The 16,103-nt window shown below is 58.3% G+C and overlaps 2 protein-coding genes across 8 annotated transcripts in view; both read right to left on the bottom strand.

Annotated features, from left to right (window-relative positions):
* Positions 1 to 879: 879 nt before the first annotated feature.
* Positions 880 to 4,041, bottom strand: NUDT16L1 (nudix hydrolase 16 like 1). Of its 2 annotated transcripts, XM_049791480.1 has the most exons (3): positions 3,772 to 4,041; positions 2,937 to 3,197; positions 880 to 1,944 (listed from the first exon to the last, which is right to left on the bottom strand). In XM_049791480.1, exons 1-3 carry the CDS (start codon positions 3,997 to 3,999, stop codon positions 1,471 to 1,473), a joined length of 963 nt encoding a protein of 320 aa, XP_049647437.1. In that variant the 5' UTR covers positions 4,000 to 4,041; the 3' UTR covers positions 880 to 1,470. The 2 variants fall into 2 exon arrangements, with proteins under 2 accessions (XP_049647437.1, XP_049647438.1); XM_049791481.1 differs by lacking the exon at positions 2,937 to 3,197.
* Positions 4,042 to 4,493: 452 nt separating this feature from the next.
* Positions 4,494 to 16,103, bottom strand: part of MGRN1 (mahogunin ring finger 1) — a 56,993-nt gene continuing 45,383 nt past the window's right edge. For 3 of the 6 annotated variants that reach the window (XM_049791281.1, XM_049791284.1, XM_049791286.1), the window contains 8 exons: positions 14,518 to 14,677; positions 12,728 to 12,837; positions 11,724 to 11,789; positions 8,934 to 9,157; positions 7,857 to 7,980; positions 7,296 to 7,341; positions 6,521 to 6,628; positions 4,494 to 5,232 (listed from right to left, as the gene is read on the bottom strand). In XM_049791281.1, the coding sequence (XP_049647238.1) occupies positions 5,120 to 5,232; positions 6,521 to 6,628; positions 7,296 to 7,341; positions 7,857 to 7,980; positions 8,934 to 9,157; positions 11,724 to 11,789; positions 12,728 to 12,837; positions 14,518 to 14,677 (951 nt within the window). In that variant the 3' untranslated portion in view covers positions 4,494 to 5,119. Of the gene's footprint in view, positions 5,233 to 5,834; positions 5,880 to 6,520; positions 6,629 to 7,295; positions 7,342 to 7,856; positions 7,981 to 8,933; positions 9,158 to 11,723; positions 11,790 to 12,727; positions 12,838 to 14,517; positions 14,678 to 16,103 lie in introns of all 6 variants that reach the window. The other 3 variants (XM_049791283.1, XM_049791285.1, XM_049791282.1) reach the window with 3 other exon arrangements.

Genomic DNA, 16,103 nt, shown 5'->3' with positions numbered 1-16,103 from the left:
GTCCTCTGAGGCATGAGCCACCTCCCCACCTCACAGCCCATTATTTATTGAAGAGCATTGTGCTGCCACCATCACTCTTTCTCTAAACGTCTTCAATTAAACCAGACCTCTTCTCCTGAGTCGTTTGTCACTCTCTGCAGGAGCTTGCCTCTAATCGGCTGCTTGAGCACCTTCACCTGACCTTGTGCTCTGCCATGATGCAGGGTGACCACAGGCCCTCTTCACCAGGGCTGGAGGTGGCTCCTGCTGGCAAGGGATGGATCCTCAGGCCAGGGATCAGTTTGGGATAGGCGGAGGTGGGGACAGGGCAGGGCCAGAGGCTAGAGCAGGGGGAGCAGCTCCTTTGCCACAGAGCCTGCCCTGTTGCAAGGGGGCTGCTGGATGGGTGGAGGATTTTACTAAGCAAGGCTCAGCTGAAATGCCTCCCCAAGCAGAGACAGGGCCATGCACAGCAGTGGCTGTGCAGGCTCAGTGCAGCTGGGCTCCTCGCTGGCTGCTCCAGCTGCATTACAGCCAGGACAAACACCCCATGCACAGCCAGTACCTGGGAGGAGCTCTGGCACCTGCAGCAGTGCAGACAGCTTTTCCTCAGGCCCCTGCCTAAAGCCCAACAACAGCTTGCAGCAGTGCAGCACCCTGCCAGCCCCCTCAGCCCCAGGTTCCCCCAGCTGAGAGGGGCTGTCATCAGCAGCTCTGGGCTCTGCCCTTCACCTCCAGCTTCTCACCCTGGCACAGTCCAGCAAGGAACAGGGCAGGAGACAAAGCCCGGAGGCAGAGGGAAGCGAGAGGTGCTGCATGACCCCAGCTCTTGTGCCCCCAAAGCTCTGGGTTGTCGCAGGGTCTGCACCAGCGGTCAAGAACAGTCCCGACTGCGAAGCCTTCAGCAAAGCCATTTATTCCGCTTTCCTGCTCCCACAGATCTCCAGGTAGAAACCCACATGAGCACTCCCCCACGCCCCAGAGGGAATTCACGGTGCGTGCCACCCTGCCGCGCCAGCACCCTGAGCGGGAGCCTGGCTGCACCACCGCCGGCAGAGGGGAGCCATTCCACCAACACTGGCAGAGGTGCTTGACCAGCAGCCCCGTTCCCTCAGCTGTGTCCACTGCCCACACAGCTGCATCCAAGTCAACACAGGGCATCTAAAAAATAAGACATTTTCTTCCTTAAAAATGAAACGGGGACCTGACAGCAGCAGTGCGTCCCTGAAATCAAAGCATAATTCTAAGGCTTCGGCACCCTCACATAAGCACATGAACTCTCTGCAGGGCGCTGTGCAGGTTGATCTGGGAAGCTCGCTAGAGTTTAATGGCCATAAAAATACATAGCTTTCCCCTGCTTCAGACAAACCCAAACCCTCCCGGCTGGGCAGTGGAATCACGTGGGCAGCAACTGCAGCCAGCGACGGGTCGGAAAGTTAGAAGAAAGTCTCTAGTCTCACCCACTTTTAATCAAGTGCAAACATGGCAGCATCACTCCATCGGCTCAGCCATTGGCTGCTCCACCACAGCGTCAGCCCCCAGCCCTGCCGGCTGCTCCACCACCTCGGCTGCTGGCACAGCCGCCAGCTGCTCCACTATGGCCCCGCTCTCCAGCCCAGCCACCGGCTGCTCTGCTGCCTCGACCGCTGCCTGCACAGCTGCCTGGTTGTCTGCCCTATCTGCCAATTCGTTGCCTGTTTTAGTGGGCACTGCCAGCTCATTTGCCGGCTTAGCGGCAGGCAGGTTTCCTGTCACCCCTCCTGCCTGGTCGATGGCCGGCTTCTTCGGCTTCTGTGTAGCAGCCACAGCCTCGGCCAGCTTCTCCTCCGGCACCATGTTCAAGATCTTCAGGGCAAAGAGCAGCTGGAATTTGGCGGTTCCAACGAAGGAGTTGCCCAGGAAGTTGGGCAGCCCGCCCATGCGGTCCTTCTGGGTGTAGAGGGGGACACGGACCATGCCCATCACCTGCAACAGCACAGAGTGAGCTCAGCAGGGGCCACGGCAGCACCAGCCCCCCCCCCCGCCTCCTTCTTTCCCCACACCCTCGCCCCAGCACCCCGCCAGCCCACAGCCCAGGCCCACCCTGCCCCGGCTGCCAGATCCTGCCCCTCCCTCCCGCACCGACCCCTGCCCTCACCTGCCTGCCCTCGCCTGCCTGCCCTCAGCCCGGCTGAAGCCCCTGCGCTGCCCCTCCCCAAGCCCCGCCAGGCCCTCGCTCTCCCTGCCCAGCCCCTTGTGCCCAGCCCTGGCTCCGTTCCCCCTCCTGCCCCTTTGGGGGGGATCCCGCTGCCCCAGGCCGCTACGGGGAGCCCCACTTCCCCCTCCACACCCTGCCCTGCCTGGGGACGCCACGGCTTACCCACGCGTCCCCCTCAACCGTGCCACAACCCAGGGCCAACTGCCTCCGTTCACGCAGCTGCCGAAACCTGCCGAGCGCCTCGCGGGCGCACTGGGAGACTCTAGCTCTCGCGCTCTAACCCGGGGCGTCAGCCGGACCCAGCTACCCGGGAGGAAGGCTGCCTCCCGCACTGCCTCCGTGCAAGCCTGGGAGAACTCGGGTTGGAGCAACACATCACCGCGCCGAAGGTCGCGATTCCGGTCCAGGTTACTCAGCCCAGGGCGGGGGCAGATGCCCACCGGATGCGAGACGGACCTCACCCGCGTCCTGAGGCTGAGCGGGTAAATAGGGCTCTTCCCTACACGGGTGGTCGCCAGGAATGGCCGGAGCTCGAGCTCGCTACGCTCCGCAGCCCGAGACACAACCCCAGCCGACAGCCAGACCTCCTAACGCCGGTGCTACGCGGCGGTGCGTGGCACTCGCCGTCGGTAGCTCTACATGCGGTGCATTCCCCCGCTGGGCTGCGAGAGACGGCAGCCCAGCAGACCTAGGAGGGAAGCTTTGTCTTCCCTGGGGCTAACACTCAGAGCTCTACAGGCCCCCTCCCTGGATGTCCCACCTCCAGCCCGTGGTCTCGGGAATGCACCGCGCTGATCTCGATGGTATGCAGCTCCTCCAGGGTCAGCTGCCTGGCGTAGAAGTGTGCCACCACGCGATGTGGCCCCTCTGTCAGGTGCGAGCACAGATAGTCAGCTTCCGTCAGGCGCACACAGCCCAAACCCAAGCCCAGCACCCGATTCAGACCGTCCTCCAGGGACCAGTAACGGCGATCCACGAACCCCCCGGGAAAGCCCAGCAGTCCGTCAAATCGCATCTGCATCTGCAATAGAGGCGCATGGTGTTAATGGGGCACAGCGGAGCCCCCGGGGGGGCGGGAGGGGGACGCGGGCGCCCCGGCCCGGCGCCACGGAGGCCTCTCCGCGGAGGCAGAGGGGCGCGGGGAAGCCTCCCGGCCGCTCCGGCGCGGCCCTACCAGCTCCAGCGCATCCAGGACCGTTCACCGACACCGTCTCCGAGAGCTCGCCGCGGCCCCGGGGCCGGGGAGCCGAGGCGGGTCCGCCCCGTCCGCACAGCCCGGGGGGGTCCCGGGGGTGGTGGGGGGGGGGGGTGTTCCTCCCCCGGGCTCGGGCCCGCCGCCGCCTCGGCCAAGCCTGACGCTACCGCCCTGCACAGGAACTACCGGACAGCCAGAGCCGCCGCGCCGCCCGGCCGGGCCCGCCCGCCTTGCCCTCAGCCCGCCTCCCCCCCCCCCCCCCCCCCTCCCCGCCCCGGAGCCCGCGGCCCGCCCCAGCCCGGCCCGGCCCGCCCCAGCCCGAGGGCCCGCCCGCCCCCCTCCCCGCTGCTCCCGGCCCCGCCGCCCCCGGCCCCGTCCCCCCGCCCGCCCCCTCCCTCACCAGCACGGCGTAGCGCAGCGGGATGCGGCCGAAGAGCATGCCCGGGTTGGGCGCGTACAGCATGGCGTGGCAGGAGTGGCTCCAGCCCGGGCCCAGCCGCATCGCCTCGTACCGCGTCAGCGGCTTCAGTTCGGGCACGCCCGGCACCCCCAGCGTGGGCAGCGGCGGCAGGGCCCCCGCGCCCGCCGGCAGCGTCCCCATGGCCGCCATCGCCCCCATGGCCGCCATCGCCTCGCCGCCCGCTCCGGGAGCCCGCTGCGCGCAAGCGCGGAGGCGACGGCGACGAGAGGGCGGGAGCGGCGGCCGCGAGAGCCAGTGGCGGCGCGCCGCGCGCCAGCGGGCCAATGGGCGCTCGGCCGCGCCCCCCAACCCCCGCGCCCGCCCTCGGCAGGGCGGCCAATCGCGGCGAGCAGCCAATGGCTGCGGACGCTGCTGCCCGCGTCGCTCGCCATATTAGGCAACCGCCGCCCGGTGGCCGGCTGCGCCCGCGTCCAATGAGATCAAAGCTGAGGGGATGGGCGCGCCGAAGAGCACGCCGGGAGGGAGGCGGGCGAGAGCAGAGGGACCGCCCCCTCGGGCACGTCCGCCACGCCCACAGCTCCCCGGCCCCGCCCCCGCGTTCCCGGCCCCGCCCCTCAGCTCCCTGGCCCCGCCCCTCCGCAGGCAGCCCGGCGGAGCCCCACGGGCGACGCAGAGGGGAAGCACGGACTCGCGGGGCTGCTCCACGGGTTTATTACTACAAACATAAAGGGGGAGGGGAATAAGGGACTGGGAGGGGGGGGAGGCTCGCCCCGCGACCCGCCGCAGAAGCAGAACAAGGCACACGGCGTGGGCAGCGCTGGGGTCTGCAGGGAGACGAGGGAAGGCCGTGGGGGTCAGCCCCGTCCCACCCGTTCGGGTGGGACGGGGCTGACCCCCACGGCCTTCCCCCGTCTCCCCTCCGTGGAGCCCTGCGCCCCGGCAAGGCTCACCCCAGCACCCAGAGGCGCTGCTGGCACAGGCAGGGGGCCACAGCTATGTACAGGGGCAGTGACAGCAAAGGGCTGTGCTCGGTGTGTACAAAATATACAACGGTAGTGTCCTTCATCTGCCGATTTTAACCCCAACCCCCCCCACGCCCGGCTCCCACCCCCCACGTGAAAACAACGATGCCAGCCCCTACCCACCGCCGCCAGGAAACATGCACGTCTTTAAAAAAAGCCGGGCCGGGCCGAAATCACGTCGGTGCGACACGCCGCATTGCATCGCCGGAGTGGTGAGCACGGGCCAGTCCTGCTGGGGAGGTGGGGAAGAGGCTGTGCGTGGGTTCTGGGGTCCGGTGGTGTGGGCAGGGAGGTCCGGCCCCTGCTCACGAGAGGCTCTGCTCGTCCTCCAGGTGAAGACGTGTCTGCTCGAAGAGAAGGGGCTGCGTGGGGCTGCCGGTGCCGCGGCCGGGGAGCGTCTTGGTGAAGTCGGATGAGCCTGAGTGAGGAGAAGGTGGGTTCAGCCCCAATAGTGCCAGCTCTGGGGTCAGACCCAGAGCCCAGGCAGGGTGCTCGGCGCTGGGGAGAGGGCAGCACAGGCCAAGGAGACCATCACCCCTGCCACCCCCTCCTACCCTGGACTGATCACAGCAGACGGAGCTGGAGCCCACGAACTCCATCCCCTCTGCCCCTGCTAAGATGAACGTTTAGCAAGCGCCAGGAGTGGGACACAGGACACTAAGGGGACACACGCGCTGCCACTAGCCTGGGAGAAGCCAGCAGGAGCCTGGATGTTCATGGTGCCCATGAGGCAGCAGAGCCTCACCCAGGAGCCCAGCAGAAGCTGGTGGGGAGGGCTGGGGTTTCTGCTGCCCTGCCTGGGGTCCTGGCACTGGGGGTGCAGGGATGGTGGTGCCAGGAATGGGAACAGAGCCAGGACAAGGCCCAGCAGTGCCGGCTAGTTGGTTTGCTGCCTGCTCCTTCCCTGCCCCAATGGCCAGGATCAGACCCATCCCCGCTCTCGCCTGGCTGCCAGCCTACCCAGGAGGGGTCCTGCTGCCCCACACAACAGTGATGCATAAGAAGAACAAGACGACGTACCAGCTTACTCCTCTATACCAATAGAGCAGGAATCAGGACCCAGTGCTGCCCAAGACAGGAGGGAGGAAGGCAGACAGAGAGGGAAGGAGACATTAGAGAGGTACTCAGAACAGACTGCGACTCTACGGAAGAAAACAGGCTGCAACGACAACAGTCGGGGGTCAGGACAGCGCAGCGTCCCGTGGCCACACTTGCCAGCAAAGCATGGCACCCCACGGCCCTCCCCGCCATGACACCGCCCCGTGGCAGAGGGGTGCCCACTGCCCCCCACATCGGCCCAGATGGTTCCCCTCCCTTGGCCGAAAGCAGGAGCGCAGTGTGGGGGCAGGCACATGAGGCCACTGTCACATAAACTGTTCCATTGAGCAGCTGCAGCCCAGAGAGGAGAAAGGAGGGGAAGGACAGAGACAAAAGGGTGAGAGAGGAGGAGAGAGAAGTCAGGGGGCAAGTTACCTCTGTGTTAGCCCCCCTCGCCCACAGCTCACTCTGCCCACTGGGAGGTAGCGGGAGCCCGTGCTCCAGGCAGGTGCGTTCCTGTCCCATCCCAAGGCTGCAGCACACCACCCAGGCTGGGGAGGCTGCCCACGGTCAGGCACATGGTCCACAACCCTCCCGGACCCCCAAACTGGAGCCGCGAGTGCAGCACGTCAGCAGTGCGCCTCTGACCCCAACGGTGCGGCCATTACCTGGCAGGTAGACATCTACCGGAGGGTCGCTCTCCGACTGCGTCAGGCTCCTGTGCTCGCCGCAGCTGCTGTCCTGCAGGACGTCTTCAACGGAGGGCGGGCGGCTACCTAGAACCAGCCGAGAGCACAGAGCCCCTCAGTCCCCAGACCAGCTCTGCAGGGGCGCGTAGCTAGGAGGACAGGTTGAGGTCTTCCAGGTGAAGAAGCTCTCCAGGCTCCCCCAGCCCCCCAGAGGTCTCAGGAGAGCTGGTCAGACTGGCCCAGGTCACAGTGCCAAAGGGTCAGCTCTGTTCACATGCAGGCTCATGCCCCAAAACGCACCCAGCACCCCCCTCCCACCCCATCTTCATGCCCTCTGGATGCTGAGCGAGCTCCAGAGACCCATCCGAAAGACATGGGGCACATCCTGCATTCCCAGTACTGCAGCCATGGTCTCACCAGGACCACACTGGTGCACACAACTGTCTTCCCCCCCGCCTCAGCTGTGCAAGGAGACAGCCCATGGCGTGGACAGCTCTACTTGTGTAGAGCTTACAGCAAGAAGAGATGCTTGGCAAATACACCGGGCAGATCTATTGATTTTGTTCCCTCACTTCCCAGGAGAGAACAGGGAAGTACTAGAGACCTGGTGAAGCACAGCAGCTCAGAGATGGGATTTCAGGGGCTAGATGTTTCTGAACTCATATGTCCAGTCCCCAGCTGTCCCCATCCCACCACAGTGGAGCTGGACAACAAGACAAGGTCTGGCTGCCCCCATGGCTGAGCGCACACTCACCCTGCTGCAGGGATGAGGCCTCCTCAATCTCTTCCCCTGCCACACTCTGTAAAAGAGGAACCGCACAGGTTACTTCTGCGGGCTGCAGGCCCTTGCTGCGCTTGTCTCCTGCTCTGGCGATCTCCAAAGAGCTGCGCGCAGGGCCACGCATCTCCCTGAGGGACCAAGGGGCCAGGATGGAGGGGGTTTACAGGCAACAAGAGCAGGTGCTGAAAGCCCAGCAAGGCCTAGCTTCCACCCCTGCCCCAAACACTGCTGGGGTCCTCCAAGAAGCTGGGGGAAGGTCAGCTCTGACATGGCTGCAGCCAAGAGGCTTTCCAACCCCCCAGCTCCCAAAGACTTGTTAGGGGCACAGGGAGCAGCTACATCCTTCCCCATGGAGTCCTACAGGTAAATAAAGGCAGCTGAGACCATTGGCTCCAGGCCACTCATGCTAAGAAGCTCATCTTTGTCATGTCACTGAGGAAGCAATGGCCCTTCACAAGGCACCTCCACTGTCCCAGAAGCCCCCCCGAGAAGAGCTCTGGCTCAGAGCACCTCCCCAGCACAGCACAGACTTACTTCTGGAGAGCTGGTCTCTCTCAGGACCAGTTCACCCCCACTCAGTGCTGGCTGCGAGTCAGAGTCCTCGGAAAGCTTCTCTTCATCCTCCTCATGGATTGGGGACGAGGGAGACCGTAGTGTGCTGCGGCAAGAGAAACTCCATTTGCAAGGAGCCACAGTGCTGCCAGCACTGCACACCCTGGTGGATTTGGTGGCAGTAGCTCAAGCTGTCACCACCCTAGCCCTGTCCCTCCACCAGCAGTGTAAGCCAACATGCTTGAGCAGGAGCTCAAACTATTGAGCTAAATTCACCAGGGCCCTCCAGTAACAGCTACATGGAGAACAGCAGCAGCAGCCTTTCTGGGGCAGACCCAAGTGGTGCAGAGCTCCAGCACAGTAATACAACTTGGACAAATCTGTCTTTGCACGGAAAGCAAGAGGCCCAGGTCCCATGCTGCTCCTCACACCTGCAAGGGCTCCCTTCCCAGAGGGAAATTTGGAATGGGGGACAGCGAGGAGTGCCAGGAACAAACCCAGTCTGACCCCATCTGTACAGCCCTGCAAGGGACACATGAAGGGCACCTATGGTGGGCTGCCCACTCCAAGGCATCCACACCTACATCCTCCATCACAAGGCCAGTAGAGGAGGCTTCAGACAACTAAAGGATCTCATTCAGCATTTTGTGCTCTGAAATTCAGGTCACTTCTCACCCCATTCTTTTGTTCCTGGGAAACTCCATGGAGAGCTGAAATCCAACAAGGTTTGGATGTCAAATGCAAATTGAGGGACTAACTGCATTGGAAAGGAGACATTTCCATCCAAAGTCTGGATTAAATTCTTGTTGTTGAAAAACCTCTTTCTTTTAGTGACAAAGCCAGCCCTTAAGGAGACACAAAATGGTAACCTCAGGCTGAACGCAGGGGTGATGTCCCAATTCTCTCACTGGCATGAGTACCTGTTGGCCTCCTAAAATTCTGAGTTAGCAGTGCTACCAGTGATGAGACCAGCCAGAGCCCTCTCCTGGCTCCCAGTGTGTGTGGCCACAAGCCCTCAGGGCTTGCAAGAGGAGTGGACCCCTCCACCCCCGTGCTGACCTATCTGGAGACTTGCTCCGCTTCCCCTTTTGGTGGCTGCTCTCCACAGCTCTGTCCATCCCAACAAGTGGTCGGCTCGCAGGCGGCATCCCATCCACCACACCAGAGTAGTTGATTTCATCATACAGTGGAGCTGATGGGATGGACGGGGAAACAGAACGAAGGCCGTTCAGTGCTTCCAGCAAGGAAATGGGCTCATAGCCCGGAGGGATGTTGTCAGAGCTCTGTGGGTGAGAAAGAGAGGAGCACGTTAAGAAACCCTCACCAGGCTGGAAGCCCCCCTAGAAAGGGGAGGCCTCGCTGCAACCCAGCCCTGCACCTCTCACACTGCGGTCCCAGACAGCCCATCCCCACAGCCACCCCTCCAGGGACCCTCAGCCTCCTTTCCCTGCAACAGCCACACATTCCCCTTTGGGTTGTAACGCTCATGATGTTCCAGGTAAGTTTCCAGAGCAATGCTTGAGAGACTGGGCATCTCAGCAAGCTGGAATATGGCTGGGCACACCCCACCACACCTTCAAAAGCTGGGCAAGGAGGGTGAGAAAGCAGGTTCCTAACAAAGCTGCTATAAAAAACATATGGATTTTTTTCCTAAAAGTTCCTCCAATGGTTCAGAGACCCTTCTAGCTCAATAAGCACCCTAGTTCTGCTTCCAGACTTGGTACAAACAGCTGTTTCACAGCACCACCAGTGTCACTAAGAGAGAGTCAAAGGAGGGGAGTATGTGTGCCCCAGCTGACAGCTGGTCCTTGGAGCCTACACCACTTTCACTTCTCCCATGGTCTCAGTCCTCTCAGCTGCTAACGCTAGCTCTCTGCACAGTTGCCTCTGCTAAAAGGTAGGAAAGGGATCACAGAATCACTGACCCTGTAAGGGTGGGGAGGGCAAAACTCCACCAATTCCCATTCCCTCTGTAACTCACTAAGCTGCCAGCCAAAGGGACCCTTGCAAAGCCATTAAACCAATACTGGTTTAACTCCAAAAATCCTCCTAATCATAAAGATCCTGTGGACTCAGAGGCAAGTGGGGTTTATGCTGCAACCCAGCAAGCCATAGGCAGCTCAGCCCAGCCAGCTGCAAACAAAGAGGCAAAACCGCAGCAGTTCAGGCTTACATTAAATTGAGCTATTTCAGTCCTGTGTCCTCAGGGAGATGGTTCTATGTTGTACCTAAGATGGCGTGTTGCGGCTAAGCCTGGCCATGAACTCCTGTAGCTTCTCTGTGCCTGATCTCCCAATAACACAGATGCAGTTGAGCCTGCCCAGCAACCTGTTCCAACAAAGCCATTAATTTGGTGGGAGTTGACTGTTGAACTGACTCACTTGTGGTCACAGAAGGAGCTAGACCTGACGGGGAGGAAAGAACAAGTGGCAGCTGGGTTCAAGCATCAACCCACATCCCCCAAGTATTCGTCCTGTGATGGTTATGAGCTTGCACTGAAGACCACAGCTGGTGATTGCAAGATAACCAAGTCAGCGGAACAAGGAATCGGTTCACAGTTGCTGCCACCTGTAGGTGGTGGGGCCAAAAGCCATCTCCACAAAAACATTTCATTTCCAGACAGCAGCTCAGAGGTGCTATTTTGTGGATGGAAAAGTCAGGGAGACAAAAACCCCTAGCTCATGTTTGGGACATTTTCTCCTGACTGTGTAGACTAAGGCCTGAGGGTTCAAAAGCTGCTCATTTTGGTTCGCTGTGGTGAAAGCTTAGGGTCTGCAACACAGCTCAAAGGCTGGAGGAGGATTTCTCAGCCAATGGCTACAACACCCTTGCTGCAAGTTACTGAGCTTTTAAACAACCCTAAGAGACACAGCTCTTTCCTGGGACACTTACCACTACACCACCCATAGAGCCCACTGCTCCAGCAGTACTGCTAGTCAGTGTAGGAGGCTTGCAGAAAGCCAGGATTGTGCCAAGCTTGCAATAGCCTGATTACCTGAACCCAGCCTCAGGTGTTCTCCAGACCTGACAAGCACAGCAAGCCACATTCCTCGTAAGGCCAAAAACCTAGGCCGGCTTGAGCAAAAGAAAACTGCAGCCTCCTTGACACCAATGACAGCTGCCCTTGATGGGAGTATACAAAGAGGGCACAAACAGACCTTTCCTGGCCTGGGGCCCTCCCTCACCTTTCCCATTCCCAGCTCCTGGTCCCCCACAATTGCCAATCATCCTGTCCCCAGCACAGTGTTCCAGTCACACACTCCCACACCAACTCTGAGAATCGCCCAACAAAACAAGGTCCATCCTTCCTGTGTCTGTAAAAGCAAAACGGCCCATTGCAGCCAGTGTTCCCGAATACAAGACCTGGTCCAACTGTGTCTATTTGTCTACCTCTACATCCCAGCACTGGGATGTAAACCACAATAAGATGTGCCCAGGCCAAACAGCCAAGGGGATGAGAAAAGTGCAAGGAAGCTTTTGGGTGAGCCAAGGGGACAGCAGCTTGCCCACAGTCCTACAAAGCTATGAGAATGTCTTGGCTAGGAACTATAAAGCAGCGAGGCTCAGGACCTGGGGACAGTCCCTGAGAGTCAGCATCAGACCCCTGTGGCAAGCTGCTTCCATCTTGCTTATTACTCTGCACGCGAACCAGAGGTTAGTGATCATCCATGCAGGGTGTGAGCATCTCACCACTAACATGGAGGCAGTACATGGAGTGTCGCAGCCCGTGCAGGGGCACAAGTCAAACCCAGCGTGTTAGCAAGCCCTTGCATGTGTAACGCTTCCACGTGCTAGTGACACCGCTGGCTAAGAATTGCCATAGGAGCAAATACAACCAAATCCACTTACTGTTTCCCTTCTAGGTTTCCTGCTGGGCAGTGAGACAGTGCTCACTTTAAGGGGTTTAAAGGGACACTGTCAAGAGAAAACCATGTTTTAAAGAAGTTTTTTCTTGAGATTAGTGACATGAAGAGACACACAGCATCTCCTCACCTCGCTCCAGGTGACAGCACCTGCTTCCTCTACATACCACACTCTGTTTCACAACAACCCTTGGGTTTTCTCCCCTGCTCTATTTCTTAGCCCCAGTTGAAGGCAGCAGGGCTACAATGCTGAAGAGGACAGATGGATTAAACCAGGCTTTTTCTGTGACAGTATCTTTCTCTTCCTATGAAGTCTGTAAGATGATCTAGATGAAGATCTCCCTCTCCTCACTCTGATCTCATGTGTCTTGCCAGAGTCAGCTGTGCAACAGCACTGCTCAGGCAATGAGCTGCTGCCCTCACTGCACCAAGGATGTGCGACCTGGCCCCAAGGCCACCAGCACCACACTTTCCATCCCACGCTCCCTCAGCTGCCTGCTGAGACCCCGATCACTCAGGGAGGCTAACACAAAGAGGCCTTTCTGCTACCATGCTGAGAACCCCAATGCCAAAGGCATTTCATCAGAGCGTGCTGCCACGCAGATGTGCATGCAAGTCAAACTGTAATCCCCCCGACTTTCCCAGCTCCCACCCTGTCATGCCCAGAGTCTGCCACTTTTCTGCTGGGACAGGCCCCAAGAAACCTTCTCAGACTGAGGTTTCTGTGGATTTTTTTCCTCCAAAAGACAGGAGGGCACTTAGCTAAAACCAGTCATATTATTAACCCACAAGAGAAGAGATCATGGCTGTCTAGCAGGGTTGACAAGAGAGGCTGCACTGCTCAGGAAAACCTTGCTCCAAGGTCTGAGCATACCTCCTGAGACCCCAGGGATGCCAGCCATCAGACCAAGCAACTCGTACAAACACAAGCTGCCTGCTCAGGCTGAGACCAGCACCCAGGCTTTGTACACAGGGTTGTGAGGTACTTACAGAGTGCTCATCATGGTCAACACTCTGTGCCAAGACAGGGCTGAATGACACTGGCGACAGAGCCCCCGGCTTCTTCCTCACAGCCCGGATCTGCAGCAGGGCACGGAAGGCTAGGAGAGAACAGTAGGCAGGTGAGCACATGGCCACGCAGGACCAGGCCATGCCAGGTGCATGCCAGAGCTCCTTGGCTTGCTGCAGACACACTGTCGGTATGGGGAAACTCCCTGTGTGCATGGGGAGCAGGGCCATGGAGCATACCAAAGCCAAGTGCTGTGGGCTAGCTTCTAGTCAATTGATCTAGACAAGAAAGAGATCTGCTGGCCGAAAAAGGCTGCATACATGCAGGCCTTGCAGAGAACAGGCACTGCCTGCCCTGCTACACTCATGTGCAGAGGTGCTTTGGGTCTGATACTGTACAACACAGTAAGAAAAACATGAGCTCGGCCCTGGGCAGCACACTGCAATATCTGCAAACCCAGCCAGAGGGTTAGTGGCTATACTCCTGTCTCCAGCACAGCGATCCCTTGGTCCTCCCACCACAACAGCTTTGATCTCCACTCCCTGCCCACAGTCCCATTTTCTATCTGCAGATCTTTAATATTGTTAGTTCCTCTGTGCCAAGGGCTCAAAGGAATGAGCCAGACATCTGTTCTGATGCAGCTGTAAGAACTTGCTCACACATAAGGAAAAGCCTAGGCATTTCTCTAGTTCTGATTGCACCCAGCCGCTAGCAAGATCAGTGTAGAGCTGGAGGACAGAGGTGCAAATCTATCCTTGCTGCCTCTGCACTCCCTAGAAGCAGATTCCCAGGAAGTCTTCCATGGGGGCACTTTCCAAACAAATACAACCTACTCTGCTGCAGCATGCAGATGACATAATGCTGTTCCTGTGTTTTAAGTTGTGCTACTTATAGTCAAAACTGTCTGGCACTTCCTCTGATAAGATCTTCCTTTTGGTTACTGTATCTTTGCCAAGTTTGAACTTTTTAGACTTAATTTCTCAGGCCAAACATCTGTCTTAAGCTCTTTTTTCTTTTCCTGAGAAATATCCATTAGAAACAATCAAATACCTCAGAGACCAAGCACAGGGTGAAACACACAATCTATTCCAGCAAAAACATAGGCATTTTCTCAAGAGACTCCTGTGCCTCTGCGCTATTGAGAAAGGACATGGAATTCAGCAAGTGCTGTCTGAGTGTCAGAACAGGTATTTTTTTCCCATCTTTTGGGAGCTGAGCAATGCAGGGGTTAAGCAGATCCTCCTAACACTCTTGGCAAAGCAAAAGATTCCAAATTGACTGTTATCTCTGCCTCCCTGGTGAAGTCAAAGTAAGGTTGTCAGAGGGGAAAAATAATAAAATAAAAAAAATAATCACACAAAGTACTTGGGCAGCCCTCTGGTGAGGCTGGCTGCTGTCTCAGCCAGATGCTCTCAGGACAAACCACCCCCCTCCTTTGGGGGATTTTCTATCATCTTCACCGAAACACAAGAACTGCCTACATGGCACAGCTCAGAGCACCTGCACCTCCAGATCCATCCCAGGGAGAGGCCAAGTGGCCAGGGAGCCACTGGACAAAGGGCCATTCTCCCATGTGCTCTCCTCCTTCCCTGTTTGAGGACAGTTATTTTAGGTGCCAGGAATCTCCAGATGCCAGTGAGAACAGTAGCATGTTTGATGCTGAGCCTTGGGGTAGGGTATATAAAATACACGATGCCTCTCGTAGCCTGTACTGACTTAACAGGAGCCTAGGAGGGAGAAAGATGCCCTTGTTTCCTGGGCACATACTCACGCAGCCTGCAGATGGGGCAGTTGTTGGCCTGGTAGCGCAGGGTGTCAGCACAGGAATTGCAGAGACAGAGGTGTCTGCAGGGCAGAATGAGGGTGTCACGGAGGTCAGACAGGCAAACCACACACTCGTTGCTGTTGTCACTGTTCTCATCATCTGAAGGCTGCAATGAGAGGCAAGATGTTGTCATGTGAATGGAAAGGGCCATGCTGAACTGCCAAGGGACTCTGGAGCCTGAGAAAATTTCCTGAGAGAGCTGGCATCCTCTTTCCACAGCTCTCAGCAGAGTGTTTCTCAAGGAGAGCAAGCTCCAGCCCACACAGCCCTGCTATGGACACTCCTTCCTCTCAGGGCTCTGCTCTGTGCTCACTAAAGGCCAGAGACCAGAGCACTGTACTGTGAATTCATAGCATTGCTGTGCTTCCCCAGAGCTAGGCTGTGTGCTGAGGGGAGCCCCTTTGGGGTAGGGATGCCCTTGGCTGAGGGGAACCACCAACAAGCTCCTGCCTGCCAGCCTGGTGGCTCCTAGGGTCAGCAAGGAAGCAGGCTCTTTGGCAGTCTGGCCTTTCTGCCCCATGTCCACAGGGAGAGAGCAGCCCCCAAAGGAGGGGGCACAAAACTGAGGCAGGCAGCAAGTCAGGCTGCCCCTGGGCTGGACAGAAGGAGGCACTCCAGCCATGCCTAGCCCAGTTTCCACAAGTCCTCTGAACAAGTGATGGAGTAAGTGGTTCTCCAGCCACAGCATCTCCACCAAGCTCCTGTGCTGGCACAAGCATCGATGCAGCTGCAGGAGAACCAGCCTGGGATGCTCACGTGCTCACAGCTGCCCTGGTAAAAAGGTCAGTGTGAACCCATTCAACATGAACGTGCACCACACTAATCTTTCAGTCACTCAGAGCCCCACAAATTGGATTACAGCCACCACGCTGTTGCTGGGAGGAGAAAGCCACTCTCCAACCACAAGAGCTCTCTTCACTGACACCCGAGAACCCCAGTCTCCCCACCAATGCCACAGAAGTTATGCCAGAGCTCACCAAACTGATGACCCAGCATGGGCCACCCTCCACCTTTGCCTGGTCCCACTTTACAAGGGCCCTTTCATTACCAGGGCTAAAACATGCTAGACCACAGGCAACCTTGGTGTAAACGGCAATATACAGCATCTGCTGCTGCCACATCTGCACCCAGCCTCCTGACTATGCCAGTAAAAGGCTGCAAGCCTGTCTGCCCCGTCACATGCACTCCTCATCTATTTTGGGAGGTAGGGAGGGCAGGCTTTTTGCTTTCCCATTCACACAGCTTGCTAAGCGTACTAGGAAGAACAAAAATGGCTCCAGGCCACTTGTCTGATGGGCCACAAATGTGTGATTGCTGGATCAAGAGAATCATCACAAGACCCTGGAGGATCCAAACAGAAGACTTCAATCCTCTTAAATAGATCCTGTGCAAGAAAAATCTTTGAAAAGACTTCTCCCTCCTGCCTCTTCAGGTGCTACCTGTTGGAACAGACAGATAGAGATCGCAGGATGCTTTGGGCAGGACACTGCATTGCTTGGAGAGGAAATCCTGCTTGTCTTGCTCTGTGGCTA

This window comes from Accipiter gentilis, chromosome 33, assembly GCF_929443795.1.
Source record: "Accipiter gentilis chromosome 33, bAccGen1.1, whole genome shotgun sequence".
In the NCBI taxonomy this organism is placed as follows: domain Eukaryota; kingdom Metazoa; phylum Chordata; class Aves; order Accipitriformes; family Accipitridae; genus Astur; species Astur gentilis.
This window is presented reverse-complemented; position numbering and strand designations above follow the sequence as displayed.

Excerpts from the sequence above, each read along its gene's own strand:
- NUDT16L1 (XM_049791480.1), bottom strand. The coding sequence starts at position 3,999 with ATGGCGGCCATGGGGGCGATGGCGGCCATGGGGACGCTGCCGGCGGGC. Across the intron at positions 3,198-3,771 it reads CGCTGCGCTACGCCGTGCTG|ATGCAGATGCGATTTGACGG; the intron begins GTGAGGGAGGGG and ends CCTCTATTGCAG. Across the intron at positions 1,945-2,936 it reads CCCGAGACCACGGGCTGGAG|GTGATGGGCATGGTCCGTGT; the intron begins GTGGGACATCCA and ends GTGCTGTTGCAG.